The sequence below is a fragment of the Oncorhynchus tshawytscha genome, linkage group LG16 (genome assembly GCF_018296145.1).
Source record: "Oncorhynchus tshawytscha isolate Ot180627B linkage group LG16, Otsh_v2.0, whole genome shotgun sequence".
In the NCBI taxonomy this organism is placed as follows: domain Eukaryota; kingdom Metazoa; phylum Chordata; class Actinopteri; order Salmoniformes; family Salmonidae; genus Oncorhynchus; species Oncorhynchus tshawytscha.
Genome location: NC_056444.1, coordinates 77,499,494 through 77,511,317, shown reverse-complemented (window position 1 = coordinate 77,511,317; position 11,824 = coordinate 77,499,494). Strand labels below are relative to the sequence as shown.

At 41.7% G+C, this 11,824-nt stretch overlaps 2 protein-coding genes across 2 annotated transcripts in view; one reads left to right on the top strand and one right to left on the bottom strand.

Annotated features, from left to right (window-relative positions):
- Positions 1 to 4,077: 4,077 nt before the first annotated feature.
- Positions 4,078 to 10,277, bottom strand: LOC112216629 (acrosin). The gene is made up of 4 exons (XM_024376617.2): positions 9,817 to 10,277; positions 9,168 to 9,445; positions 4,930 to 5,072; positions 4,078 to 4,770 (listed from the first exon to the last, which is right to left on the bottom strand). Exons 1-4 carry the CDS (start codon positions 10,011 to 10,013, stop codon positions 4,534 to 4,536), a joined length of 855 nt encoding a protein of 284 aa, XP_024232385.1. The 5' UTR covers positions 10,014 to 10,277; the 3' UTR covers positions 4,078 to 4,533.
- Positions 10,278 to 11,252: 975 nt separating this feature from the next.
- LOC112216376 (sodium channel protein type 8 subunit alpha-like) overlaps positions 11,253 to 11,824 on the top strand; it is a 99,481-nt gene continuing 98,909 nt past the window's right edge. The window contains exon 1 of the mRNA XM_042299691.1: positions 11,253 to 11,339. The gene's annotated coding sequence lies outside the window, so the exon portion shown is untranslated. The remainder of the gene's footprint in view (positions 11,340 to 11,824) is intronic.

Sequence of the window (11,824 nt, the reverse complement as noted above, 5' to 3'; positions counted from 1 at the left end):
AGAGAAAAAAGTAACATTTCGCACACAGAACTTTCCGTTAATGACTATGGATTTGAGGAGGGGTGGTTCTGCTCTCTCCATTCCCCGGGATGTAGCAGAATAGATCACTGGTTACTGAGTGGGTGTAGAGGCCATGCATCAGGTCATTGACGTTTCAGGAACTGTAAAGTGAGAAATAAATCATGATTAACCATTACCTAAGGTCTTCACTAAGTTAGACTTAGCCTAGCAAGTACACTGACTATCGTTCCCCTCAGAAATATGTCAGTCAGGCAGACAAACTGAGATATATAGAGAGAGATGGACAGCAAAACCTTGGCTATTTACATTTCTTAGTCAGCAGGCTGGATAAATACTGTACTACTTCGCTTTGTTCTCTCCTCCATCCAAGCTAGAAGATTCCTGAAAAAAATAAATAATAATAATTGAAAAAGGCTGTTGAGAAGTGTAACTTCAGAATGAGTGTTGGGGGAGCAGTGATATACAAAATGTATCATATTGTCAAATACAAAACACACAAAATTCAAGGATTCTTGATGAATCAAGAAGAACTTCACATTCATATTGGGGCGTACACGTTTCAAGAACTAGGCTTGCTAATAATGTCTCACACACACAATCAATGTTTCCTGTATTTGTATTAATCAACCACACACACACAAAGCTAGCATAACACAATGTTGACATGATGAGAATCTTTTCTATAAGTTATTGTGATCATTATCTCTCTCCGTCATACATGCACAACACACACAACATTGTCATGTCAACGTTGTCATGCTAGCTATCTAAAGCTATTGTGATCATCATCTCTCCCTGTCTCTCACACAGAGACAGAGAGAGAACACACACACACATTAACTAAACAGATAGTATCAAAATGTTAGCTAGCTATAACAGGTAAATGTACCATGTCCATGAAGGATTAGCCAGAGAGCTAATGTTAGTTAACTAAAATGAGCTATCTAGCAAAACGTTCCTTGACGTTTTTCTCCCCAACAAATCGCTGCTTTACACTCTAAAAAGAAAAGGTCCCTGGACTATCCTTTAGGGGTTCTTCATAGTTGAACTGTGGGGGAACCCCTATAAGTTCTTCAAATAACCCTTTTAATGTATCCTCAAAGAACCTTTTGGGTTTTATTTTTTAACTACCCCCCCGTCCCCTATTATTAATAATAATAACAATAACCCAATGTTTTAGTTCTCAGTGTTTATGATTTTAGTAGCAAAGCAGAATAATAAAATCTAAATGAGGTAAACTCCCAGCAGAGCCCCAAGTCCGATGGATATATCCTCTGGCGTGTTGATGTTAATGTGTTGATGTTCTCCGTATCCACAGCCAGAATGAATTTGCAGTGCATTGTGATCGAACAGGTTTCCTGTTATATTCATCAGAGGTGTAGGGAGGGTGAAGTCCCAAAAAATAGTACGTATACAGATGATTAACTTAACATGCACACAACAGAATTCATAGCTTGGTTTTTGTGTTGAATGTGAATGAAAAAAACCTGTTTTGATAATGACGTATGGGATATTTATTGTAATGGTAAGGGAGGACGATGGTAAATGCGAACTGCATAACATACCAATAGACATACTTTTGTCAAAAGCGAGCTGTTCAGTCATCTGCACGCAGTACAGCCAGCCTTCAACATATTCTTATAGCCTACATATTCTTACCTCTTGATATCCATTGAATTGTGTCCATTTTTGTTTTAGAAAGATTGGCACACATATGAAAAGACAGAGGGTTTATCATAAAACAATATAAATTTAGATCATACAAGGGACAAACCTTAAATTGAGATCTTCACATTTTTCAGTGTCCTTTCAAATCGAAATGTTTCAGTTGGGCAGTTAGATTCCTGCAAGAACCCCCAACTAAGAAGGTTCCTCGATGAACCCCACCTCCTATGGGGTTCTTCGAAGAACCTTTTAGGAGCCATTTTCAGTGCTAAGAACCCTAAGATTCTTCAAAGAACTTTGAGGATCTTAGAAGAACGCATGTTGAGTGTAATAAAAACCTAAATGGCCTTACTCCTCAAAAAATGTATTGAGCCGTATAAGCTGAAGTGGATTCGGCCCGATTACCATTAGCTGGAGCCCAGAGTAATATGATTCTGCCGGACTCTGGAAATTCTCAGCCCGCATGAAGCCACCCAAGTCCATTCCAAGTCCCCTGTATCTCAAACGGAATACGCCAGAGCCCAGCGTGTTGACTGGGTACAGCATGCCATGACACCCTAACACGGCTTGGTGCGCTCTGCCTGCTGTTGTTTACCACGTGTGCTAAACTGAATCATGCAAACCCTGTTGAAAAAGAACATTACTCAAATTGTAATAATTGTAATGGTTCTTGTGTCTTATATGCAATGGGTGCATGAACCACAAACACTATGAACATGTTTATATAGATTGGTGTCTATTAATTGAGTAGTATTTAGATAACTGATCAGTAGTTCAATCAGATTTCAACCAAAAAACAGATATCAACCAAAATAAGACGTATTTTTCATGGCGTCAAATATACATAATGAAAAACATGTCGGGTTATAAGACGTCTCGACCAGAAGTAAGAGACATCTTTATCAGGTCGTATGCCCACTGGGTGAGGGGCAGAGTAGTGTCATGACGCTGGCCTGGGGGTAGGTTTATGACAGTCATAAATACCTCTCCCCCCCTTTTTCCTCTCTCTACCCTACTGATGTGACTATTGAAAATCCCTTGGTTAACATAGAGATGCTGTGAACATCAGAAGGTGGGGGGAAATTAACCATATTTTGGTAATCCGACCAGTTGAACATATGCGTTGGTACTTAATGAATATGATGTCAGTTCGGTTGTCATCTGAGACATTCTCATCAATGATAGGATGACATAAATGGTACAGTGGAAAGTCTACACATTATAGTTATCAGATTCACATGGAATTGTTGTGCAATTTAAATGTTTGAATATAAAATTATTGGTGAAAAGATTAAATGTAATTTTAGCTTCCATGAGAGATTTGGGTTTTCATAAGGTTAGGGCTCTGCTCAATCAGTGGCCCGCCCCTGTGAAGACACATGGGTTATAAAACTATGAAAACACACCCTTCTCCCTCCACTATATAAGCCCTTGACGAAAATGTAACCTCCTGTTCCGAGGACGACGGTCCATACGTTAAAAAGGACTAACATGTCAACTACAGAACTAAGCCAACCTCAGCGTGAGCTTTGGTTATGAATGGTATGAACTAAAGAAGTGAGACATTCTAGCCGTTGAGTTAGCAACAGCAGCTAAAAACGTGGGCTAGGAAAGGACAGACAGAGTATCCCGCCTACCACCCAACAACGACGCTACAATGTTTCCCGTTTACCACCAGAGACACTCTTCAAAGGACTCTGTTGGGCAACACGGCCTTCCATCTACCACCAACCTAAGCGCAGCACAGAGTAAATATTTATTGCATTTTCATTTTCCAAATGGGCGGTAATATATAATGCATAGGATATTGTATTTACAATAGCACAGCTTCTCCCTTTTTTCCTCAGTCTTCCCACTCTTTCACTCAAACCCAACCCATTTTCCTTTGTGAAACCAGCTGTCATATCTGTTCCGTCCACTAGGGACGTTTTCCTTTATGACATCATTTGTATTTAAGGTATGATTCATTCTGTGTATATGTAATTCTGTGTGATTAGTTAGGTATTTAGTAAATAAATAATTAAACCCACTTTTGTATTGCTGATTCAACTTGTTAGCCAGGGTTTGTGAAGATAACCAAGAATTGACAACTTTCAGATGAGACTGAAATAAGGTGACGAGTAATATTGACTGCTATTGATGTAAAATATTACTAGGTCTTTAAGAGTTTATTTGGAAGATAACAGCTCGGTGCCCCAACTTTCTAGTTAATTACATTTACATGATTAGCTCAATCAAGTAATATTAATTACAGAGAAAGGATTGTACAGAATAGCATGTCATATCACTTAATCCGGCCTAGCCAAAGACACGACAGTAGTAAGTAACTGAACAGATGTTTTTGAACAATATATTTGTGAAACAGGAAAATGTACACATTTACATCGCATTTAAAACATAATCCATTAATTATATAATATATATATATATATATTTAATGTTTTTGGGACCAATCACAAGAGTGGCACCTCTGCTCAGTGGTTGAACTTGACATTTTTGCCAACCTGTGAGATCAAAAACTTGCCAATATAAGTAGGCTAGTAGTCCTAAGGAATATAATAGTATAGAATTCTCTCAAGAAATTATTAGTATGCTATAACATTTAATTTCATGTTCCTTAAGGCCTAGCTAATGTTTTAATGGGCGTCTTTATCCTTCAACAATCATTAAATTGTTGAAATGACCCATCAAATATAGCCTACAGAGCCTTTGAATAATATGGTTTATTTAGGCTACTCCTGAGAAGTGACAGAACTATTGACAATGTAAAGTCATCAAAATGTAAGGACCATCCATGAGAGAGTAGTTTATGTCAAACACTAGACTAGATTCAGCAGTTCACCTCATTCAGATAAGTCTAGAAACCACACTGGACAGGACTAAGATGAAACAGTTATCTAGCTGACAGACGGCTGACAGGGATCTTGACTGAGTTGTCTTCAGCCAGGCTGAGTACTTGCTGGCCATAGTATACACTCCGGGTCTTTTAGGCAATCCGCAGGCATCCCCAAAACTTGTCACGCCAACAATGTAGAATTTTTCCTGATCCTCACTGAAGCACTGGAGTGGACCTCCACTGTCTCCCTTCATAATGCAGTGAAAACAGAGTATGTTTATGGTATTATCATGGTGAACACAAGTTTATTCAATGGAACCCTATTTTCCATGAGCTCTGGTCAAAAGTAGTGTAGTATAAAAGGGAATTGGGTGCCATTTTGGACACAGACATAATGGCCACCTCACCTGACATGTGTCGACCCCCCCGGTCTCAAAGCCAGCACAGATCATGCCATTCTTGATGTAACCGTTGTACCAGTCGATCTGGTTACAAGTATTTTGCTCAAACAGCTCCACCTCAGCTTCTTGCAGTATGTCCATTGGCTTTCCTAAAGAGATACCAGACACACATTGTTCCAAGATGGCGTAGCAGTAAGACGTGTGTGTTTGTCTTTGTCTTACCCTGTGTTTTATCCCGTGTAAATAGCAATAGTCTTTTCGTATACATCTTAATCTCACTTTCTATCTACGAACTAAATATACTTTCCTGCAACCCACCTCACCCAATGTGGTACGGATCTGCTATTTTTATTCCTGGCCGTGGAACTTCTATCAGGAGCTAGCCAGCTAACTAGCTACTAGTCTTTGTTAGCCACGGCTAGCGGTATTCACTTTTTTCTCGGTCATCAGCCAGCCAGCCAGCCTTAGCTCAGACAACACCTGCCTGTCTGCACAGAGCGATATCAACCCAGAGCATATTTGACTGCTTCTATCTACCACATCACCAGATTCCTGGCGCTCTGGATCATTACACCGGATCATCGCAGCTAGCTAGCTGCAAACAAGTGGCTACTGTTATCTAATGCATCTGTCCCGAAGAAAGCACCAGCTAGCCTCGAGCTAGGCCCATATACCAGCTAATTCTAGGGCTACAATACCTCCTTTGCCAATTGGCCTGGACTCTTTGTCGACAAGGAGCCCCGCTGATCCATCACGACTGGACTGCCGACGTGATTGCCCGATGTGGTCTCAATGGGCTATTATGTTACGATGTCACCGAAGAACCATCTACTAGCCCAGGCCCGCTAGCTTTTATGAACTCTGTGTCCTCTGCTCGCCTAGCATAGTAGTGACTACCAAACTATACCCTGACTCACCTATTGTTGCTCTTTTGACCCTATGATCACTCGGCTACACAGTTGATGCCCCCTGGACTGTTTCAATAACACAATACCTAATTTTGTTTACCTGTTGGCCCCAGCCTTAAACTCAGGTCCTGCATGTACCAAACTGACCTTTCATCGCCATTTACCCGTTGTCTTAGCTCTTCTGATCAACACCTTTGTTTGCTTTATGTCTCTCTAATGTCAATATGCCTTGTCTACTACTGTCTTGGCTAGTTCTTACTGTTTTATTTCACTGTAGAGCCCTCAGCCCCGCTCAAAATACCTTAGATAGCTCTTTGTCCAACCCCACACACATGCAGAGATCTCAATTGGCTTAACTGGTGCCTCCAGAGACAAGACCTCTCTCATCGTCACTGTACTCGCAACTTACCATACCATTGTCGGTACATTATGCCTTGAATCTATTCTACCACGCCCATAAATCTGCTCCTTTTATTCTCTGTCCCCAACGCACAAGACGACCAGTTCTTATATCCTTTAGCCGTACCCTTATCCTACTCCTTCACTGTTCATCTGGTGAAGTAGAGGTTAACCCAGGCCCTGTAGCCCCCAGTTCCGCTCCTATTCCCCAGGCACTATCATTTGTTGACTTCTGTAACCGTAAAAGCCTTGGTTTCATGCATGTTAACATCAGAAGCCTCATCCCTAAGTTTGTTTTATTCACTGCTTTAGCACACTCCACCTACCCTGATGTCCTAGCCGTGTCTGAATCCTGGCTTAGGAAGGCCACCAAAAATTCCATCCCCAACTACAACATTTTCTGCCAAGATAGAACTTCCAAAGTGGTGGTGTTGCAATATACTGCAGAGTTATGTCATGCTATCCTGCTATCTACTTTTAAAAATCCACCTTTCCAGAAATAACTCTCTCATTGTTGCCGCTTGTTACAGAGCCCCCTCAGCCCTCAGGTGTGCCCTGACCACCACATGTGTGCCCTGAACACTACATGTGAATTAATTGCCCCACATTTATCTTCAGAGTTTGTACTGTTAGGTGACATAAACTGGGATATGCTTAACACCCCGGCCTTCCTACAATCTAAGCTAGATGCCCTCAATCTTACAGAAATGATCAAGGACCCTACCAGGTACAACCCTGAATCCGTAAACACGGGTATCCTCATAGATATCCTCCTGGCCATCCTGACCTCTAAATACACCTATGCTGTCTTCAACCAGGATCTCGGTGATCACTGCCTCATTGCCTGTGTCCGTAATGGCTCCGCGGTCAAACGACCACCCCTCATCACCTCAAACGCTCCCTAAAACACTTCAGCAAGCAGGCCTTTCTAATCGACCTGGCCCGGGTATTCTGGAAAGATACCTCATTCCATCAGTAGAGGATGCCTGGTTATTCTTCAAAAGTGCTTTCCTCACCATCTTAAATAAGCATGCCCCATTCAAAAAAATGTAGAACGAAGAACAGATATAGCCCTTGGTTCACTCCAGACTTGTTTGCCCTTGACCAGCACAAAAACATCCTGTGGCGTACTGCATTAGCATCGAATAGCCCCCATGATATGCAACTTTTCAGGGAAGTTAGGAACAAATAGACACACGCAGTTAGGAAAGCAAAGGCTAGATTTTTCAAGCAGAAATTTTCATCCTGTAGCTCTAACTCCAAAACATTCTGGGACACTAAAGTCCATGGAGAATAAGAGCACCTCCCAGCTGCCCACTGCACTGAGGCTAGGAAACACTGTCACCACTGATAAATCTACAATAATTTCAATAAGCATTTTTCTACAGCTGCCCTTGCTTTCTACCTGGCTACCTACCTACCCCGGTCAACAGCTCTGTACCCCCCACAGCAACTTGCCCAAGCCTCCCCATTTCTCCTTCACCTAAATCCAGATAGCTGATGTTCTGAAAGAGCTGCAAAACCTGGACCCCTACAAATCAGCCGGGCTAGATAATCTGGACCCTTTCTAAAATGACCTGCTGCAATTGTTGCAACCCCTATTGCTAGCCTGTTAAACCTCTCTTTCGTATCGTCTGAGATCCCTAAAGATTGGAAAGCTGCCGCGTTCATCCCCCTCTTCAAAGGAGGAGACACTCTAGACCCAAATTGTTACAGACCTATATCTATCCTACCCTGCCTTTCTAAGGTCTTCGAAAGCCAAGTCAACAAACAGATCACCGACCTTTTCGAATCCCACCGTACCTTCACCGCTATGCAATCTGGTTTCCGAGCAGGTCATGGGTGCACCTCAGCCACACTCAAGGTTCTAAAAGACATCATAACCGCCATTGATAAAAGACAATACTGTGCAGCCGTCTTCGTCGACCTGGCCAAGGCTTTCGACTCTGTCAATCACTGCATTCTTATCGGCAAACTCTACAGCCTTGGTTTCTCAAATGACTGTATACATCATTGATGTCGCTCTTGCTGCTGGTGATTCTCGGATCCACCTCTACGCAGATGACGCTATTCTGTATAATTCTGTCCCTTCTTTGGACACTGTGCTAACAGACCTCCAGATGAGCTTCAAAGCCATACAATACTCCTTCAGTGGCCTCCAACTGCAAGTAAAACAAAATGCCTGCTCTTCAACCGATCGCTGCCCGCACCCGCTCGCCCGTCTAACATCACTACTCTGGACCTTTTCTGACTTAGAATATGTGGACAACTACAAATACCTAGGTGTCTGGTTAGACTGTAAACTCTCCTTCCAGACTCACATTAAGCATGTCCAGTCAAAGATTAAATCTAGAACCAGTTTCCAATTTCGCAACAAGCATTCCTTTTGCCACTATGGCCAATTTATTGCCGTCCCTCCCTATTCTTACTACATTTGCACACACTGTATAGATTTTTCTATTGTGTTATTGACTGTACGTTTGTTTATCCCATGTGTAACTCTGTGTTGTTTGTGTCGTACTGCTTTGCTTTATCTTGGCCAGGTCGCAATTGTACTGTAATTGAGAACTTGTTCTCAACTGGCCTACCTGGTTAAATAAAGGTGAAACAAAAATAAATAAATAAACATGCTGTATTCATCTACTGCTAAATTCAACATTCAGCACTGTTATACCCTTATAGCCTGGTCCCAGAAATGTTTGTGCAATCACAATGGCACAAACAAACTGGTACCCAGGCTAAGGCTTTTAACACCTAAACGTATCTTCATTCAGGGGTACTGCACTGTGGCTGAACCTCCTCTCAAATGGATGTGTTTGTGTTTATACGGGGGGTTGAGAGCAGAGCAAGAGGCCAGTTTCCGATGTTACAGTTAGATTAATAACGGTTGTATTGTATCATATTGTATTATCATTTCCTAATAGATCCCACACAAACCTTTGAAAGAAGTGCTGCCCCAACCACTGATGAAACACTGGTTGAGGTTTAAGTTGAACTCCTCCATCTCGTCTTCCACTGTACAGACAGGCTGGACAAAGTCTGTGTACTCCAGTGGAGAGCTGAGACGCAGAAGAGCTATGTCGTTGGAGTAGCTGGGGTGGTGGAACTTCTCATGGGCTCTGACCTCCACAACATAGCGGCACTGGGAGTACTGCCCTGGTTCTGTTAGCACGTTGAGTCCTGCCACCACGCGCAGACTGGACCTCCTATGGGGTCTGGGCACAGCAAAAGCAGTTGGGGCGTTAAACAACAGAAATGATTATTTTGAGCAGAAGAGTATCAGCAGCTTTTTCCATTGTTTACTGACTAGAAGGAAAAATGCATTATTGAAGGATGCGAAAGTATGTATCTGTCACTGCAATGTAATTTCTAAGTTAAATAATTTTGTCTTATTAAGCCTATAAGCAATTGAAGAAAATATTTTTTTATCAGTGACACTTTCAATTATGTATCTCAAGTGATTCTACCTTTTTGGCTTGATCTTTTTGCATGTATGATTAGGCATGGTGATGGCTGGGTAGCCTATGTAGATTTAATATAGGCTATTCATGTGATTTATTTCTTGTTGGTTATATAGATGACTCACGGAACGATAGTGAAGCAGTGTGCAGCGGTGAGCACCCAGAGGCTGTTGACGATGGTCCCGCCACAGAGGTGCCAGGACCTCACCTGCACGCTGACCTGCCAAGGCCATGCACCCAAAGGTGCATTGCGCCCTCCAACAACACGTGACCCTCCTGGAGCGTCCGCCAATGGCCGCTGTCCGCATGCTGTCATCACCATCGCAGAATAATGGAAATGTAGAATGTAAATTTAAGTTTCAGTTGAAAGTTATGCAGGTCAAGCATGCGCACTAATGATCACATATGAAACTGATTATCACAGCAGGCCGAGTATGGCAAACGTAAACACCCTTTACTCTGCTTATCATAATCGATGTAAGGTCAATATCAAAGTAAACATATACTGATTAAAACACCTGGTTTTCTGATTAAAACACCTGGTTTCGAATTATTAGGACATGTGAACGACTTAATCGGCGTTCCAGCGATATATTTAATCTGCGCATGTGCCAGCCCGTAGCACAAGCCCTCAACAGGCTGGAATCAGCCTTCGCGTCATCGCTTATTGGCAACATTTAGCGCGCCCGTTGCGCACAATTCTTTTCATGATATATCTGGTATTGATCTAGGACTTACTTCCTTGTTCCGAACCTTCAGAGAACAATACACTTATGGACAGGGCACATTGTAAAACGATTCCAAATGTCCTAAAGTCCATCTTTATGGGAGGAAAATATAGGTGGACTAAACTGGCAGGTGGATTGGTGGATCTCCAAACATTGATTGATTCATTCATGTATTGTTCCAAAGCAAAGACTTGTCGGCTTTGTGACGTAATAAAAAGTTTGGTCACCTTTTTTTACTGTAGGCTGTGTGTGAGGTCACTTATCAATAACTAGGGACTGGGATAATGTTGATACCGGCTATCATAGGCTACAATATAATTTCAGATTTTGCATATAATTATTTGCAACGAATTTTAGGCCCAATTTACACAGTGTCTCATGTCATCAATGTAGCCCACATCAGTAACCTAATGATCATTTACAGACAGTAAAACATTATTGTATGCCAACAACTCATTAGGCTACATTGGCCACGATGTAGATCTACAGTAGCCTAAACGGCATATCATAAATCTTACAAGACTGGAAAAAGTGCTCCACAATGGTCGGCTGATATGGCCAATTCAGTTGCTGTGCCTGTGCTGAACGCCCTACAGGCTAGTATTTTTAACTATTTCACCTCTTGTCGAGGTATTTGAACAAAAGTTAGATAACAATTCACCTCTTTATTGTGTTAACATGTACAGTAGGCCTGTTTTTGACGCACAAATGAATGGTCGTGGTGGTCACTGATTTCTTCAGTAAAATGCATTTGCCGACACTCCCTTATATTTCTGCTGAGTGTCATCAATTATGCAGCCAGAGTAGCTGCAAGCACTGAGGCAGCAGCAACAATATGGCGACAATCCCAGTTTCTCCCGAATCTTTTCGACATCTGCAGTAGAGCAACGCCTTTCTGGGTTCCTTGTAATGCTTATAAAGTAGGTCAATTCTTAGCTTTTTCTAAAATGGTTGCATGTTTTGATGAATTGGTTGGTTCTATAGTCTGTCAATAATCTGATAAAAATGTCGCAGAGCTTCTCTCACCAGCATCTTCTTTTTTTGCTTGAATTGGCTGCCTGCCTTAGCCTCAACCTGATTCCCGTTATATTTAAGCTTAATAGATATATTGCTAATATCCTTCACTGAGCTGGCCATAATATTGTTCAGACAAGTAGGAAAAATTATAAGGAGAAGAGGATGGCCACAATTTTGACAGCTTCAAAAACTCAACGATTTTATTTTTTATTTTTTATTATGATTATCAAACAACAATATATGATTTTGTGCTTAAATTTAATTTAATTTCGTGGTAGTTAATGACACGCTGCAAATATTGTCCAAACGAATGTATGGTAATGGGCGTCAGTAGCCTGACGAGATCATTCTCTCCCCCACCTTCCCCCAAAAATGCTCATCCATCTAA